This window comes from Thunnus albacares, chromosome 18 (assembly GCF_914725855.1).
Source record: "Thunnus albacares chromosome 18, fThuAlb1.1, whole genome shotgun sequence".
NCBI lineage: Eukaryota > Metazoa > Chordata > Actinopteri > Scombriformes > Scombridae > Thunnus > Thunnus albacares.
Genome location: NC_058123.1, coordinates 12,454,950 through 12,471,993, shown reverse-complemented (window position 1 = coordinate 12,471,993; position 17,044 = coordinate 12,454,950). Strand labels below are relative to the sequence as shown.

The window sequence follows — 17,044 nt, the reverse complement described above, 5'->3', positions numbered from 1 at the left end:
TACAAAGAGCACAAATAACAAAATGTCTAATGAACTATACCTGTTTTCCTCTCATGTTGTCTGGAGACTGTGACTGGGACTCTCTGTGCAGGTCAAACTGCTGGTGGTACGTGGAGGTGCTAGGAGGCGGCGAGTCCTCCGTCCCCAGAGGCGTCTGCTCCCCCCTGCTTTCCGACGACTGCAGCGACCTCTCGCTGACATTGTCCTCCTCCTGCTCATCCTTCCTCGAACCCACGTCCTCCTCCTCTTCCTCCTCCTCTTCTTCCTCCTCCTCGTCTTCCTCTTCCTCCTCCTCGTCCTCTTCCCCTTCCTCCTCTCTCCCCCCACCGCCACCACCCCCGCTGTCCATGATCTCCAGGCAGACGTTGATGATGCACGGAATCTCCAGCATCTGAGCGGCGTTCAGGATCTCTTTGACGTTAGACGCCGTCACCGTCAGAGTAGAAGTGTAGGCAAACTCCAGAATGGCTGTGAGACACTCAGGAGCGACAAAGTCAATTTCATACACGGCCGCCGTGTGATGACGGCCGCCGTCAGTGGTGGCCACTGTGAAGAGCTTCTTGAAGTACTGGCTGCAGGCGGCCAGAACGGAGCGGTGGGTCCGGTACTCCTGGTCACGGACGATGAGGATGACATCACAGAGCAGGCCATCACGACGTTGCTCATTGAGGCTGCAGAGGACGTCGCTGCTGTGATTGGGGAAGGGAATCCCAATCAGGTCCTCCTCTCTGTGATGAACCATTCTCCGCTCTCTGCCTCTCTTGGTTATCTAGATAGAAGGCAATAAAAATGAACTGTTTAGTGACAGTTAAATAAAAAGGTCAACCTTAAAAAGACATCATTATATATTTTCCTTTTACTGACTTACTGATTTACTGAGTCTTTTATTATTATACCTATACTTCCTGTTATCATCACATCTGGCAGAGTTTGTTTTTATGAAAAATGACAGAGACTCATTAAAAGCCATTTTTAAAGCATTTTAATGCAGAGAATAGAGAGATTAACAAAAATTAGGACAGAGAAAGACACGAGTTCAAGTTTTCAGGCTGAACGCAAACCCGGGATGTGTTTCAGGGTCAGTAACTTAACCCCTAGGTCACCATTGTGCCCTTCTTAACGCAGTTTTGAAGGTATTTTCAGAAACCTTAGACACTCTTCTGTCCATAAAATATTCTGTCTGCTGCACATAAAAAAAAGATTTTCCCAAGTTGATCAATAAAGTAAATGTATTTCCTTGTTCGTTTTGTATGACACAAGAAAACAAAAAGGAGTGATTATGTGTGAAAATGTAAAATAACAGGAAATAACGCTAATATAGGATAATATAACTGATAATAAAACATTGGTTTGTACAGATCAAGAGTTGTAACTTGGGGAACAGGTCAATAATTATTTTATTGTGCAGCGGACTGAATATTTTTTTGGTTTCAGATGGTGAAAACAATCTTTGAGGATTCTGGAAATATGTGATAAAAATTGTTGTTAGAATGACCTTCTGTATCATCAGGGGTTTATCTTTCAGGAAAGCAGGTGCTTACCTCTGAATGTAACACATGATAAGAAAACTGATTAATTTCAACAAGCCCTGTTTGATTTCCTGTTGGCATTTAATCATTTGTCTCATTACGTGTTCGTCACTATGACACACAGCAGTGAATAATACTTTTCTTAATGTAAGTCTATACAATATTTGGTGTCTTGCTCCCTCAACAGTCGAAAGGTCAGAATCATAAACTCCACTTGAGTTTTAGAGGGATGCAGCAGCACCTGCAACTGATTATACTGAGGAGGAAGTGCCATTACGAAGCTGATGAGGGCATGTCAAAGTAAATAATGAAACTGGGTCACAAAGCACTGATTTAAAAAGAGCAAAAAGAGCGACAAGTGTTTCTTGTCTGGTGCCTCGTTCTCACACCTGTACCTCATTTTGAAATGTGAGTGTCACGGACAGTAAAGCAGCGTCCATTCATTAGATGAAGGATTTTCAAAAATGTGATATTTGAATACGAGGAGGCTCTTCACTGAAGCTGATATTGTTAACACAATGAGCGACAAACTCGCTTTATGAAAATATACTGTAGGCATGCTTGTTTGTGTGCCATCTGTGCAGCAAAGGCAACAAGTGGTAAATACAGCATGTCTCATTTTGAGCAAACATCACATCGGGTAATATTTATTTTTGAATGTGCTATCACGATTTCTTGTTGGAACGTGTTGCAACTGTGTGAGTTAGGGAAACCCATCATCTTGATAACATGAATAAGACTGTTTGGCTTTTTTAGATTTTTTTTTTTGCTCCTGTTTTAGACTCAAACACGCAATGAGATTTAATGATAAAGAAAATGAGAATTGTCCATCTCTTTTTTACAAGATACATGCATGAAGTAGGCTGATACTTTCATTTGAACAATACAGTGTGTGATTGGGATGTGGTGAGAAATGAAGAGAACGACAAAAGAGGTCAGATTGTGCACTCGATAGGCCTACTGTATCCTGTCAAAATGCTTAGTGTGCAGTCTATTCCCCCTACACTCATTTGATTACAGCACTGTGACGAACAGCTCGATAGAGCAAATCTCTGCTCACTTGGTGGTTTTCTTAAAATCTTCATTCCACAGCTTCCTGAGTTCCTACCTGTTGATTCACTGTGCTGTTGTTTACAGTTACAGTGACAAAACTTCCTCTGGCAGTCTGCTCATTCATTCACATCTATGAATAGAGCTTAAACTTAGCCGTCTACACTCGGTGGTCACTGGAGGCATGTGTAGAAAAATACTTTGAAGCAGCCCCGTTCACCACAGCTGCATTGTTGACTGGCTCTAAATGGGCCAGGACCGAAGCCACACAGACTCACACATATACACACACACACACACACACACACCCTGAGTGTCTCATTTTCTCGTTGGTGCTGCAGCGGATCACACCAGAGGAGGGAGAAAAAAAAAAAAACTATTTCAGAAAATCCCATAGTTCACCTGCAGGTATATAACTTGGATACCAATCTTACATGTAGTTTATTCTTGTCGATCTTGTTGCTAGGTAACTGTTGCTATGTTCATGCTATTGATACAGTGTGGACATAATTAAAATGTCTATAGAGGGGGTGGTGCTATGGGATATAGGCCCACAGACCCACGCAGCTACCTCGGTGGGAAAACTGGAACAAAAGAGCAACAGAGTGTCAGTGTCCAGGCCAAGTGATGAGATAGTGTATTTAAAATAAAAATAATGAATGAAAGGGAAAAAAAAAAATTCTCTCTGTATTCAATTTCAAGTCTCACAGTGTAGAATGAACTCAGAGCACAGGTAACAGACACTACATTAAAACTTCTGCCATTGATTCTGTTGTGTCCTCTGAAGATTGATGTTGCTCCTATAAAGAATAGAACGATATCCTTTTTCTATTATATTTCACACCACATGTACAACATTCATAAAAGTAATAGCCTGGGTAAAAGGTGAGAGAATCTCCAGTGAGAGAGTAAGGGAGAGATCAGATGGCCCTAAAAGTTCCCTAACAGGTTGCACAAACACCAGTGGAGGGGCCCCTCCCTGTAACAGCCTGCCAAGGCAAACAATAGTGCAGAGCTTGGCACAACACCGAGTGGATAAGAGGGAGAGAAAGAGAGCAAGTCTGACTGGGAGGGCTTGGCGAACCCACTGTCATTCGTTTGCTCTCGATCCATCCCACCCACTCTTGGAACTATGGGCCACGTGCTGCTGTTGCTGTTTGTTCTCTTGGTGCCCCAGCGAGCACCACTCCCCTCTGTTCCCACTGTTTGCCTGCCACTAGCTAGCGCTAGCTCTTAGCGGCCGGCCCCTAATTACAATGTGGAGAGGATCTAAAGAGGATGTGCCACATAGACAGGGAGGGGAGGAGGGCACAGCTTTCCCACCACAAGGTCCTGGAGCGACATTTCATCAGCCAAACAGCCTTAACCCTTTACACCCCCCACCACGCCCCCCCCACCCCCCCACCTCCACCCCCGACCCACAAGAGCAGCCAGGGTGGGGACGCCTTGTGAAAGGGCTCTGATAATTACTGTTCAAGTCATTTCGCTGCATCGTACTCTCCAAGCAGAGTCATGGAAAGAGAAAGTTTTTTTTATGGACCCAATAAATGGTTGTCAGCCTGTAACAACCTGCCAGTACTGAAAAAAATAAATAGTGAAAGTCATATTTTGTTGCAGTCATCAGCTGTAGCATCTACTTCTGTTTATCACACAAGCATCATACTGCTTCACACTGACAGCAGTATCAACTCAATTATCAAACTGACCTCTAATGTACAGTCTTGCCTTTCTTTCTGTCTCTCCTTCCGGCTGCCTGTACCGGCCACGTCTCCTCTCATGCTTCACTTAGTCACTAACACTTTCAACTCAGCACTCCCACCCCAAATTATGTGTCACCTCCATTCAATGTCGTCTTCCTCCCAAGAACTTCATCTGCTTTCCGGGCTCTGACCACCACCACCACCTCCTCCTCCTCCTCCTCCTAATCATTCTCCTCATCCTCCTTCTTCTTCTTCTCCTCCTCCTCTTCCTTTCTCGTTCTTCTTCCCCCTGTTGCAGCTGTATCATCATTATGTCCAGAGTAGAGCAGCTAACTTGTCCCCATCCCTGACCGCTCAGGCCACAAATCAGCAGCTAATGTCCATCTCAACCCTTGTCACAGGCAGACGCTCATTTGGCCTGTAAGCTACAACAGCTAAAGCCTAGTTTATCCCTGTCAGGCCAGTGCATCCACCTGACCCACATGCTAAATCACCAGCAGCCAAAGTTTTCCCTTGTCACCAACTGCCCATAGCAAACAACTGCTAAACAACTGTCACAGATGGACAATTGCATGGCCAATAATTTATAGTATTGACAACCAAAATTCACCCCCTCATTAAGAGAAGACATTCATTTGACCTACTGTGTAGGCTAGTCCATTATCACCAGTGTAACACCGGTGCACCTGTTTCTCTAGGAGACTCTTCCTCAGTTGGCGTTTTTAAATGAGTGCCTGCAGTTCATGTATGGAGCACGATTGTCTGGAGCTTATAGGTCGCATAGGGAGAGTTTTACATTTTTATCTTAATTGCTGTCACTTCCAGTGGTGAGCAGGACATAATAATGCCGCTTAGACAACATGGATTGTGTATTTATCTGTGTAGTAATGATGAAATGTCGGAGCCAAAAGTGAGCATTTAACTGCACAAGTTGAGGCTTGTTTGGAACTTATTTATGTGGACTTTACAGAGTTTGGTGCACATTCATACCACATTTACACTGCACAACAAATAGGGTTTAAGGAAATGAGTGTGCAGCCATATACATTTTTAATGTAAGTATAGAAAGACTTAAAATAAATATTATTACCATTTTGGTAGCAAATCAGCCCACAAGTTCAACAAATTTCTGCAAATCTTGCAAAACAAACCACTCTTTAAACAACAGAGGTGTACCAACTCACTGTTATATTTAATTATTCATTAAGATTACTTTAGCAACTGGTCATTGATTTATGCCTTTAATTACTGTGGAATTTGTATTTATTAGAAGTATGATAAGTAAACACTGGACTGGTCTTAAGAGCTCTGGAGGCCAATTTAACCCACTTTGCCCCTTCAAGAGCCTTTTTGCGCTAAGTGTCATCTCTTGAGCCTTCAGGGGGGCCCACAGCTACACACCATTATCTCTCTCACCCCAAAGTAAACAAAAGTTTACGGTTCACTGCTGAATATCACTTCAGTGATTAAGAATGTTGCTTCCAGACCCTTCGCCGTGAAACAAAGGACAGATTATTTCTTTTTTTTTTCTGTGTCTTTGTTTTTCTCTGAATAAAGACCACCAATTGAACAGAGGAAGGTTGTATTCAGTACCACAAGTGAGGCGAGGATGATACAATGTAAAATTAGAAAGCATCCTTTTCTCATTGAAGCAAGAGTGTTTTGCGGTTTTATCATTTAGCCTCCATTAAAATGCTGCTAGGCTTCTTTATTTGAATTCTTCTAACATCCACAAATGGCGCCCTTAAAGAAAGGGTCCACTCGCTACCATAATATATTTTAAATAATTAAAAAACAAATACGTAAAAGTTTCTGGGCACTCTGCCTTGAAGAACAAAAGTTATTACACACTAGCAGGTGTACTGACTGGAGCTAATGAGATATAATCAGAGTTACAATATGTGATTAAGCAAACATGTCATTGGTATGACAGTGATCTATATTAAATTACCTGTCGCTATTTTTGAGTCTGTTGAGTGGGTGTGTAACCACATCCACTCTTATAAAAGGACTAGATAAATGTTCCACTGTTTGATAAATCAGCAGCACAATACAGTACAGAGTATACACTGATTCTATGTTACATTTTTACATGTTGATAGATTCTCTGTATTTTATTTCATATTCAGGTAAACTGCATTTTTAGGTTTTTTTCTTTTCATTTTTTTAAAAATTTATTTGTGTGAATCATTTGAATAAATAATAATGCCATGAGCACAAACACATCGCTATGCCTGAATAAAAAACAACTGGTAAACAAATATAATTGTAATATTGGTCATGGTATTTAGTAACTACATGAGGTAAGAGGTCTATAAGCTGACTGACAACAAGCTGCTTGTAAACAATAATTTACAGCTCAGCCTTAAATCCACAACATGTTTTTTAATTTTTTTTCTCCACACTCCCAAATGTCCCCTTTAACTTTTTTTGAATTACCTGAGCAATTCTCCTGGAATTAAAGGAGAGTGACATATAGATATGGAATATCAAAAACTGAAATGTGTAATTACTGTTGGAGACAAAACACATACTTAAGTCTACTAAAACTACTATGTTTAACATTTCCAAGATGTGCTGTGATGCTATAAACGCTCGTGCTATTTCCAGCGTTTTATAGCACAATATTTACACCACAAGCTAAATAATTACACGAGTCATTGAGTGACTTTATTGACCTGTTTGCACCTTGTCAGGCCTTTATGATCTAAAGCAGTAGGCTAAGCCTCACATAAATAGGTACACTAACTGATGCACGTGTGCACACTGTAACATAACGCACAAGTGCGAGCTTGTTCTCACACAAACACACTCTGAAACACTGTGACAAATTATTACGGACATATACGAACAGACACACACCCATGTGCATGTTCCAAAACTCTGGCATCCACATAAATTCACACATGTCTTGATACGTTCCCCTGCATTCCACAGCTTTCAGCAACCATCACCTACCGTACCTTCAGTTTCTCGATTCCCCTCACGTGTCTTTGTATTTCCAGACTACCAAGAGGCTCTGTGGATCCTTGCTTGACCTCTCAGCATTGCCCTTTTTTAATGGAAACACAGCTGCCTCTCTCTTTGCCAGTCTGTCAATCAGTCAGCTAAGGCAGTCAGTCCATTCACAAGCTCCTCACACTGGCCACGGATGCCCATTCACAAAAATAAAAAATAAAAATAAAAAATAAAAAACACCCAGAGTGGAATATCCAGTGGAGGGAAGCAAAAGCAGAGCAGCAGAGGAGAGCAGAGTGTGATTCTTGGGTCTGTCTGTGTAGCAGAGTGGCTAGTGTGGAGTTTAGAGTCAGGCTCACTGTTGTGTGTGGCTCATGTAGGACGAGCTAGAGAGTGAGAGGAAGGGAGGGAGGGCAGCAGCACTGCGCTGTGGAGATGTCACACCACTAGTTTTTATAGCAGGGTGGGTAGCTGGAAGATAATAATACCCCATCCTCCTCCACAACACAAGTTTAAGCGCACTGTGTAATAAGCCCATGGCGCAGACACCCTCTGATTTAGGTCAGACAAAATGAATTTTTAGTTGTGTTAGAGTGGATTTTGGTATAAAGGGACCGGGGCAAAGAAACTCAAAGGGGTTGTTTGGGGAGACTGAGGGAGGGTTAAAAAAAAAAAAAAAAAAAGGAAAAGAGAAAAAGAGAGAAAAGTTGGGAAACTATTTTGTGCACCTCTGTTGGTTTGTCTCAAGCTGAGATGAGGAGATGTACAGGACTAAAAGTAGTAATACAGAAGCAGAAACACAACTGCAACTTAAAGCTTGTTAGTTTCTCTTTTACACCTGTTAAAAAAAAGTGAGTCCTGCTATTCTCTTTTCCTGTTATTGATATAATTCCACTAAAAAATAAATTCCAAATTAACTTTGAGAAACTGTAGGGTAAGAGACAGGAGATAAGGTACACTGGGCACGCTGGGCATTTCCCCCCCCCCAGCCCCAGTAAATTCTTATTCACACCCTGTGTTCAGAATCCTATTAAACCGACTGATTCAGTCAATGGTGCTAGATTTAGAGGAAATATCGCTTAAAAGCTGACTACATGTGAAAGAGAATTAAAACCACAGATGCTCTAAAATACCACGTTACCGCTTACTTATTTTCTCTTTTGTTAAAACGTCTTTTTGTAACCAAGGTTTCAAAAAGCAGGTTGCGGAGAGCAGAAGGCCAACGTTAGACTCCTGTTTTGAGTCAGAAAGCGCTGAAGCAGGGGAACAGTTGGTGAGCACACCACCACCTCGGTCTGAGTAGAGGAGGAGGAAGTTTACGCAGAAATGTGTAGAAATCAGATATACATTGGATGTATAGAAGAGGAACCATGTTAGGTTTCTTGTTTTGGGGAGATTTTCACCGTCAAAAATTTGTGGCAAGCAAAAAAAGAGAGCAACACAGTTCATGGCAGCAAAACTAAATGGCAAGGAAGAGTGACTTACAAAGCCACATCCTACGTTGGGTCAAAGTGTTTCTGTGTTTGTAGCACAGCAAGAAACATATAGAGAGGAAGATGAAGGGAGAAAGAGTGTTTCCTTTGCCTTCACAGACAGGCTAAACTTTTTACTATGACATAGTACATTCATAGGATCTGAAACAGCTATTGGGTGAGGGAAGGTTTCCTGTATGACATAATTTGTAATACTTTTTTTTTTTTTTTCAATTAAGCTCGCTTACAGCAGGAAGCACACACCGCCTGAGTGATATATTTTCCTCTTAAACACTTCTTTTTTTGTGTGACCTCAAAATATTCAAAGTCGTGGTGCAGATAATAAAACTAAATTTAATGACCTAACATACAATTAAGAGCAAATCATAGCTTATCTAATTCATAAAGGTAGAATATGCAGTGAGCCATTGTTATTTTAAGTGGTTACTGGACCTTCCAATCTACTAAAATATTTCTAACCATCCATAAATCTTAACCGACAATCAGGCTGTGAAAGCAGTCAAATTGTGTCGAGTTAACCTACACAAACAAGTAGACATCAGAGTGTACATCAGACGGCTATGCCCACTTCCCCCTGGGGAAAACATGGACCAAAGCAAACCGCAGCCCATGCCCTGGTGGTTTACACTGTTTTGTAGAGGGTGAGAGCTGAGGCCAGCTCACATTGGCATCTAGTATATATAAACAGGGTTAGCCACTAACTGCTAACAGGCCAGCCAGACAGCCAGAAAAACAACATTTGCCATCCTATAGGATCGGCTATCTATTCTAAACACGTCGCTGCCGTCATAGCAACACTGTAAGTGGTACCTGTGTGGATTGCTTTGTTCTAAACTCAATGAAACTGCAGGCTGTTGTACTGCAAACTGTCAGAGGCCATGATTGACACAGACCAGTGGTCTAATGGGGTAGCTATACTGCACATTGTGTAAAATGCACTGCTCAGTTTATGGTATAGTTTCAAGTGTCTCGGGCCAATTAACAGGCTGTTTAATTTAATCACAGTGTAGCAAGGCTGAAAGGCAGATTCATGTTGTCATTATGCTATTGTAATACATGAAATCAATTTTATTGTTGTCTGAAAAACAAGAAAATGCATCTTGGTGTTTCAGGATCAAATCTATATTTCTGCTGTATAATCATCAGGCTAAACACTGGATCCTTTCCATTCCTCTCCTTCCATGCTCTCTGAGTGTAAGCTTACACCAAGAAATGACAAGTCTTGTCTCTCGGTCTGAGTGCAACAGTCACAAGACACGAGGATTCAAGGGGCTGAGTAATAGTCATCTGTTTTGTCTGTCTGGCATGTCAACGTACCTGTTTACTGCCACCTACTGCGCCCAGCAAGATACACGTACCAGGGCACCAGATTGGCACTTTGGAGGGGGGATGGGGTGTGAAGCATCATTACATGATGATCATGGACACTTTGATGCTGTTCTCAGCTTGGCTCACTGTGAGCAGAAGTCTATCATAAGAATACAAACTTGTTTTAAATCTAATCTTTCTCCGTCTCGCAGAAAAGTAAGAACTCATCAAATTGCAGCAGCACTTTAGCCACTTATCATAGAGCACCAGTGTTGCATGTGTGTGTTGAACACAAGGACACACTAACTAACAGTCTCATCATTATTATAAATTCAGTTCCCTGAAGGTGAAGACGTTCTAGCCTTGGATGCTGATCACTTAATACTGTTAATATTATTAAGTCATAGAAAACGTTAAAACCTAAAAGGTTTTTACCCTCTCTTGCTTAATGTAAAAAGCTCCATTGAGTGATACCAGACTGCTAGACTGTCAGGCAGCAACCCTATCACTGTTGTGTGAATAATCCACCTTCCTACACAGGCACATGGCTGTATGCATTCTCATATACACACATAACCACAAGCCCCAAGTCATATTCCATATTCAAACCTCCTCTCGTTTATTGTGCATAGTGTGTTACTACTTTCAAAATCACTGAGCTGTTCAGTTACCAGCTGAACATTTAGGAAAGAAAAAACAGGACGTGTGACTAGCACACTTGTGGCTCTGTGAGGTTGTACTTAGACACAGCCATGCACTAAATGCTAACATCAGCATGTTAACATGCTTGCAACAACAATGCTAATGTATTGATGTTTCGTAGGTATAACGTTTACCATGTTCCCCAGCATGCTAGCATTCACTAATTATCACTAAATGGCAGCCGAGGCTGACAAGAATGTCAGTGTTTTGCAGGTATTTGGTCATGAACTAAAGAATTTTGACCTGATGATGGCGCTAGTTGGTACAGTTCATCCTGAAGGGAACACGCATGTGCGTGTGTAACATCCGATAGTTGCTGAGAAATTTCATTCAAAACAACAAACGTCAACCTCATGATGGCGCTAGAGGAAATGTCAGGGGATCTCCAAAGTCATCACGATACATCTTCTTAGAACCATGAATGTTTGTACAAAATTTTGCATCAAAAGAAGTGGAGATATTTCAAAGGATAAGCGGAAGCTTTGACCTGCTGGTGGCGCTACATTAAAAGTTGGGGGTTCACCAAAGTCACAGGGACCATGAATGTCACTACAAAATTTCATAGTAATCCATCCAATAATTGTTGTGATCTTTCAGTCTGGATCAAAGCGGTGATAGACGTTATCATTCATTCAGTTAATAATACATATTTAGATAATAAGACATAATTTAAAATTACTTGATAGCTCCCGAGCATTCACCTCTGACACTGTTTTGATAAGTGTGCAGTAATTGCATTGGAGTTGCAACATCGACCACAAAATTGGTTAATGTTTACTTAACAAATAACATGTTCAAACTGTTAAAATGGTTTCTGTCAATTCTTCTAACAACAAAAACAAAGTGGAGTTTCAGCTAAATCTCAGATTGCTGTTGACTGGAAAAGCTCACTGTATAGAACAGGTTTAAAATGATGTAGCAATGTTTGCATAGAAAAATAACATTGAAAAGGAGTTTACGGAAGTACTTAGTTGCCCTTCCTTGGATTAATAACTGTACAGTCAGACAAATACAACCAGCCCAGCTTGTGCCCTTTACCCTGGTGTCTGGAAAGCCAGGTGTGGCCTGGTGGAGGAGAGACGCAGGAAAGGGAGGCAGTCATCCCCCCAAAGTTCAGAGATAGAGCAATGCAGCAGTCTACACCCCCTGCCTCCAGAAGTCCAAGGACAGGGACATACACACACACACACACACACACACACACACACATAGATGCAGTGTTGCTCAAACACAAAGGGAGGCTGGAATCTGCGCAAACCTACTGTACACTCACACAAGCAATAATTCACTCTGCCTCGCTCAATCGAAGACAAACTCTCAGACATGCTCGCACACACTCACACACCCATCTGTCATTGCAAGTGAGGTCATTAGAACTCACCTTGGAGCATGCCATCCGGGTGAATGAGGTGAGGGCGTTTACTTTCTGCTGGCCTGTCTGTTTGTGCTTTAACTTTCTCATGTTTTGTCTTCTTTTTCAAACATTCTAATCAGTATTGGAAGCTTTGCCAGAAGGGAGGTAAAGTACACAAGCTGCATATTTAGAGCTGCGAGTTACAGTGCTTCACAGGCGGCTGTAATATGTTGCATGAACCACAATGACGGAAAACAAGAATGTCTGTGGTGATGTTTTGCCGAGTATGAAACATGATTATTCTTTATGTTTAAGGCCACTCTTGTCATTTTTGATGTTTTTTGTTCTCACTAGAATATAGAAATTTATTCTGGACCCAAAAATGCAAACAAAATGTACATGGAGTCAACCCTCCCTCTGCCTCTGAATGTATCTGGGTATTGTATTGTGTTGTGTTCATTTGATTGGCTTGGTGTGAATATTTGTGTGTGTGAGCGCGTCTGTGTGTTGGGAGGGTCGTGGGGTGAATGAGGACAACTCCTTATGGTGATAACGAGAAGGAGGCCAGCCTTGGTGGGACAGCCTCTGTCTGCCCTCAGGTAGTGTGTGTGTGTATGCATGTTTGTGTGTGTGTGTGTCAGCAGGAGAGCCCTAGGGCACTCTGGCACCTCCTAATTAAAACCAGACAGGCTGCAGGGCAGGGGAGACAGATGCCTGTCATGACACACACACACACACACACACACACACACACACATGCACGAGATGGCGGACCACATTCAAACACATGCTCACAAATATACAAGTGTGTTGCGCAGGTCAACTATTCTTGGACTCACACCCAAACTCATCCCACCCACTCAGGTATCACAGAGGTAAGTAATCTGTATCTCACCGAAATCAGCCAAATGACAAAAGAGAAGCAGTGAAATCAACACAGTGGTGAAACAAAGAAAATGTGAACCTACATGTATGTTTTTGTTAACTAGCCTGTTTCTCAGTTTCATGAGTGAATCCACTACTTGTTTTTAAAAGATTAGCCTTAGGTTAAGACCAGTTTAGCTAATTAGAAAAAAAACCAAAAATGAGTCAGTGAACTCTCATCGATTTTCTTACCACCTGAAAACCTACTGGATTAGGACCAACTTGTTCATTAATGACACACACAAGCGTACGCTCACTCACACACACACACACACACTTTCACATGCAGTCGTGACCCATAGTAGCTTCTAGACTGACACATCTATCCTTCCCCCCAGCACACAATGAGACATGATTGTGCTGAATGCGTGTTACCTGCAGACTCTGTCACATTTTATCTCCGTTCCCTCATGTACGGCCCAGAGCTGCAGGCAACCACATATAGTACTTAGCAGGCTAACTGCTGTTTGTCTGGGGTGGGTGGGTGGATCAAGGCATGCTGCTCTCCTTTCTCTCCCAGTGATTAGATAGCATAAGCAGGCCAGCTAGCCTAACCCACACACTCATGTCTCTAAAACTGCCATCCAGCCCTGCTTTCTCTCTCGCTGCCTCTCACACACAGGTGGGTGGACCCACTTATTCAACCCAGATCTTTCTTTTAGACATTATGAAATTGTGCTCTGTTTTTTTTTCTCCCTTTCTTCTCTTCTTCATTTAACTCCCTAATGCTGAATGACATGCGAGCTCTTTACCATTAAGTAGAGCTTTCGTTTTCTAACTTACAAGGTCATCATTTTTTGCCTGATTGCCAAGCTGGGAATCATGTCTCTTTGCATTTGTCACTAAGGTGGGTTGCCAGTGGTTACAGGGGGCCTGTTGTCTATAATCTAGGTAACATTCAGGAAACACCCACAAATTTGTATGTGAAATGCTTTGTTGAACAACCACATTACAAACTGTGGCTGACACTGACATTTCAGATGTTGAAATGTATGACAAATAAATATTTCTCTGATGACTGTGACCCTGCTAAGGAATATAGAAACCGCTGCAAGACACATTTCCACTCTGATATATAGTGCTATCAGAGGTGACTCAATACGAAAGAGAATCAAATAAAACACTGCAATTAGGTAAGTCTTTAAAATAAACAATACTTCAAAAATAATGTTATGTACTGATGTGAATATTTAATTTTTTGCAGGGATTGCCATGCAAATCTTGTTTTAAGCTAATTTCTAATATTGCAAATGGCATTTAGTTGTGCTGTGTGCTTTGTTTTAAGGTGGAAGCTAAAGAGTTAGTTTGGGGCCTGATGTGCTTCCAGGTGACCTAGTTGTTAAAGTGTGTGAACATAATCAGTCACTTTGTTAACGGGAAATGCTGAAAAGTGAAGACAAGCAGCAGCAGCAGCAAAAGAGAGGGAGGAGGAGAGGAGGAGAATGGTGGAAATTGAGAAATTGTAAATGCAAAGGAAGAATATAGCTTGAAAAGCAGAGAGGGTGCGATCGAGCCGACCTCTGGGAGTGCGAGCGCCTGCCTCCCTGACTGCTTTGTCGTTTGAGCCAGGCGCTGTGTTTCGTGAGGAGCGCAAAAGTACACAAATCCCACAGAAGGAGCTTTTTTGGCAGGGCTCGGGCCTCCCACCCACGGCAGCCTCTTCAAGCCTCCTCCCATCCTCTATTCATCTGTGAGGGGCGGCTTACTCACCCAGCCCAACTCCACACAACAAAACCTGGACCTCAGTCCTACGGAGGAGGGCGGGCACGCACACATAAACACGCACAAATGGCTACTCGGCCATTGTAGACACACAAACACCCTCAACCTGAATGCAAGCTGGGTTTTTGAGGGTACACCGCATATGTCCTCACGACACCTCGGTGATTGGGTGACATTTTGTGGCAGAGATTGTCTGAGCAGGATTTGAAAACACTAAAGCTGATTTTAGACAACTGTGACAAGATGACATGTGTGTCATAGGAGGTTAAAATCAGATTGTGTATCCCTGTGTAAATGCTGTTACATGGGCATGCCCACACACTGTCAGGTGGGAAGAAGGCGTGTGGACTCATTCACTCTGTCAGTCTCGTAATGAACACGTTGCATCATTTTGCAATTATGAAGCCACATTCTCAATCGCTTGACACATTCATCCACTGCGCTTAAGTCTCTCTTTCTCTCAATCAGGTACTTTACATGCGATTCATTTTTGTGCGAAATAAAAGGTCAATTTCCTTATAGAGTTAGTTGAATGTCGGCTTATCGTATCCTGTATGCTATAGGTGAGATTGTACAAACATGAATGAAATCTGCCTCGGGTAATATTTGTTAACCACACTGATGTAAGAGAGGCCTTATTACAAAAGACCAGCATGGATCAGGTTCAATTCAGATAATCCTGGAGAAAGATAAAGACAGACAGAAGGCTCTAGTTATGGTGTGTGACTGGAGTAGGTGTGGTACTTAACTTTATCCCTATCTAACCCCCTCTGTGACAGGAAGAGAGCTCTGTACTGTAGGTGCTGCTTGCTTTTTTCATTAATGATGAAGGCTAATAAACATTTGAGGGTAAAGCACGTCTGTTTTGCAAGTTAAGAGTACACTTGAAGTAAAAGACATCTTTTATGAATCATCAATCATGTGTTTGCGTCTGAATTACTTGTCATTAATGTGATTCAACTAAAGATTATTTGCATTTTCGAACCACAACTAGAAACTGAGTGATTCGTGAGCAACTGCATCTAGTTTATATACAATTTTAAATGTATAATCATTCACAGAACAGTTTCCATTAACCACCGAAACCTCTTCAGTTAAAACAATGTCATTCTCGCTAACAGGAAAAATGTAGGACACTTGACACAATTACAAATTCTGACACAATTGATTCTACTAATGGTTCAGTTACAGAATAATATCTCGGATTCGGAGAGAGAATGACGCAAGATCAGTATCTGATTGATCGGTGAGTGTGATATATTAACACCTTTGAACATTATGTTAAAGGTTAACAGTTAGTCACGCTATTCGATTGAGGGGTCACAGACAGGAAGAGTGAAATAATTTTGAATGTCACACCTCTGCCCCCACATCTGTTGCGCCGAGAAACAGAATATGGAGTTAAGAAAACAGATTACATCTGCGCTCATGATAATAAACGTCTCATCTGAGAATGAAAGTGTGTTTCAAGATGAATTCCTGGAGGACAGATGTCATCCTGCCCGCTTAGCTTATCACTGCCATGTCAATTAGAAACGTGAAATACCATACATTACATTTAATTTTACTACCACTCGCGCTTGGTCTTGATGACAGAAGTGTGAGGATGAAAATGAAAATAAATGATATTGGGGGTAGAAATAATGCACAATAATTCATCATGTAGTTATACACGCTGCGGCTTCAATAACAAGTAAAAGAAAAGATGATATCAGTCTTTCAATGTGTTCCAGCTTTGTCATGCTTTCACTTGCTTCCTCCTCAGTGTGTGGCTGTTATGCGAAGGGGGAGGCTTTCACTGAGTGCACATCTGTTGCACACAGATACACGCAGGAAAGTTTCTGGACAGCTTCTGAGAATAACTGACATCCCTTTTTAACTGCATGTCCTGTTATAAAAAGTTTTGAGACGTGGAGCAATTTGCAACTTAAAATGGGAACACAAAGGAACCCGATTCTACAAAAGGTCAGCCATCCTTTAGGTTGATTCTGGCACTCAGTAGGTAGCAGACAGCTCTTGCATGCTTTGAAATTTTGCCACAACACAGAAACTATGAACCACTCATTATGACTTTTTTGGAGGAGGATATGAGGAATAGTATTGCTATGAAATAAAAAAAAAACAGAAAAGAAATGAGAATGAAAGAGACAGTGAGATGTTACTGACCTTTTAAGAAGTGACGTTTTGATTTCAGTTCCTTTCTCATGCACTCAGTCCTTGTCAGGAAACTCAACACTGTCTCCGCACTGGCAGCAGACTTGTGAAAGTGAGAGCGGGTGAGATAGAGACACGAGAAGCTCAAAT

General features: G+C 41.8%; 1 protein-coding gene and 2 long non-coding RNA genes across 4 annotated transcripts in view; 1 reads left to right on the top strand and 2 right to left on the bottom strand.

Moving 5' to 3' along the window:
* The window catches only part of LOC122968643, a 7,387-nt gene extending 7,234 nt beyond the window's left edge, over window positions 1-153 (top strand). Inside the window, exon 3 of the long non-coding RNA XR_006398858.1 lies at window positions 67-153. This is a non-coding gene — a long non-coding RNA (uncharacterized LOC122968643). The remainder of the gene's footprint in view (window positions 1-66) is intronic.
* The window catches only part of LOC122968645, a 20,607-nt gene extending 16,722 nt beyond the window's left edge, over window positions 1-3,885 (bottom strand). Inside the window, exon 1 of the long non-coding RNA XR_006398859.1 lies at window positions 957-3,885. This is a non-coding gene — a long non-coding RNA (uncharacterized LOC122968645). The remainder of the gene's footprint in view (window positions 1-956) is intronic.
* The window catches only part of LOC122968640 (zinc finger and BTB domain-containing protein 7C), a 20,065-nt gene extending 3,021 nt beyond the window's left edge, over window positions 1-17,044 (bottom strand). Inside the window, exons 1-2 of one of the 2 annotated variants that reach the window (XM_044334019.1) lie at window positions 16,907-17,044; window positions 41-769 (exon numbers count right to left, since the gene is read on the bottom strand). In XM_044334019.1, the coding sequence (XP_044189954.1) occupies window positions 41-742 (702 nt within the window). In that variant the 5' untranslated portion in view covers window positions 743-769; window positions 16,907-17,044. Of the gene's footprint in view, window positions 1-40; window positions 770-7,242; window positions 7,843-16,906 lie in introns of those variants that run through there. The other variant, XM_044334018.1, reaches the window with a different exon arrangement.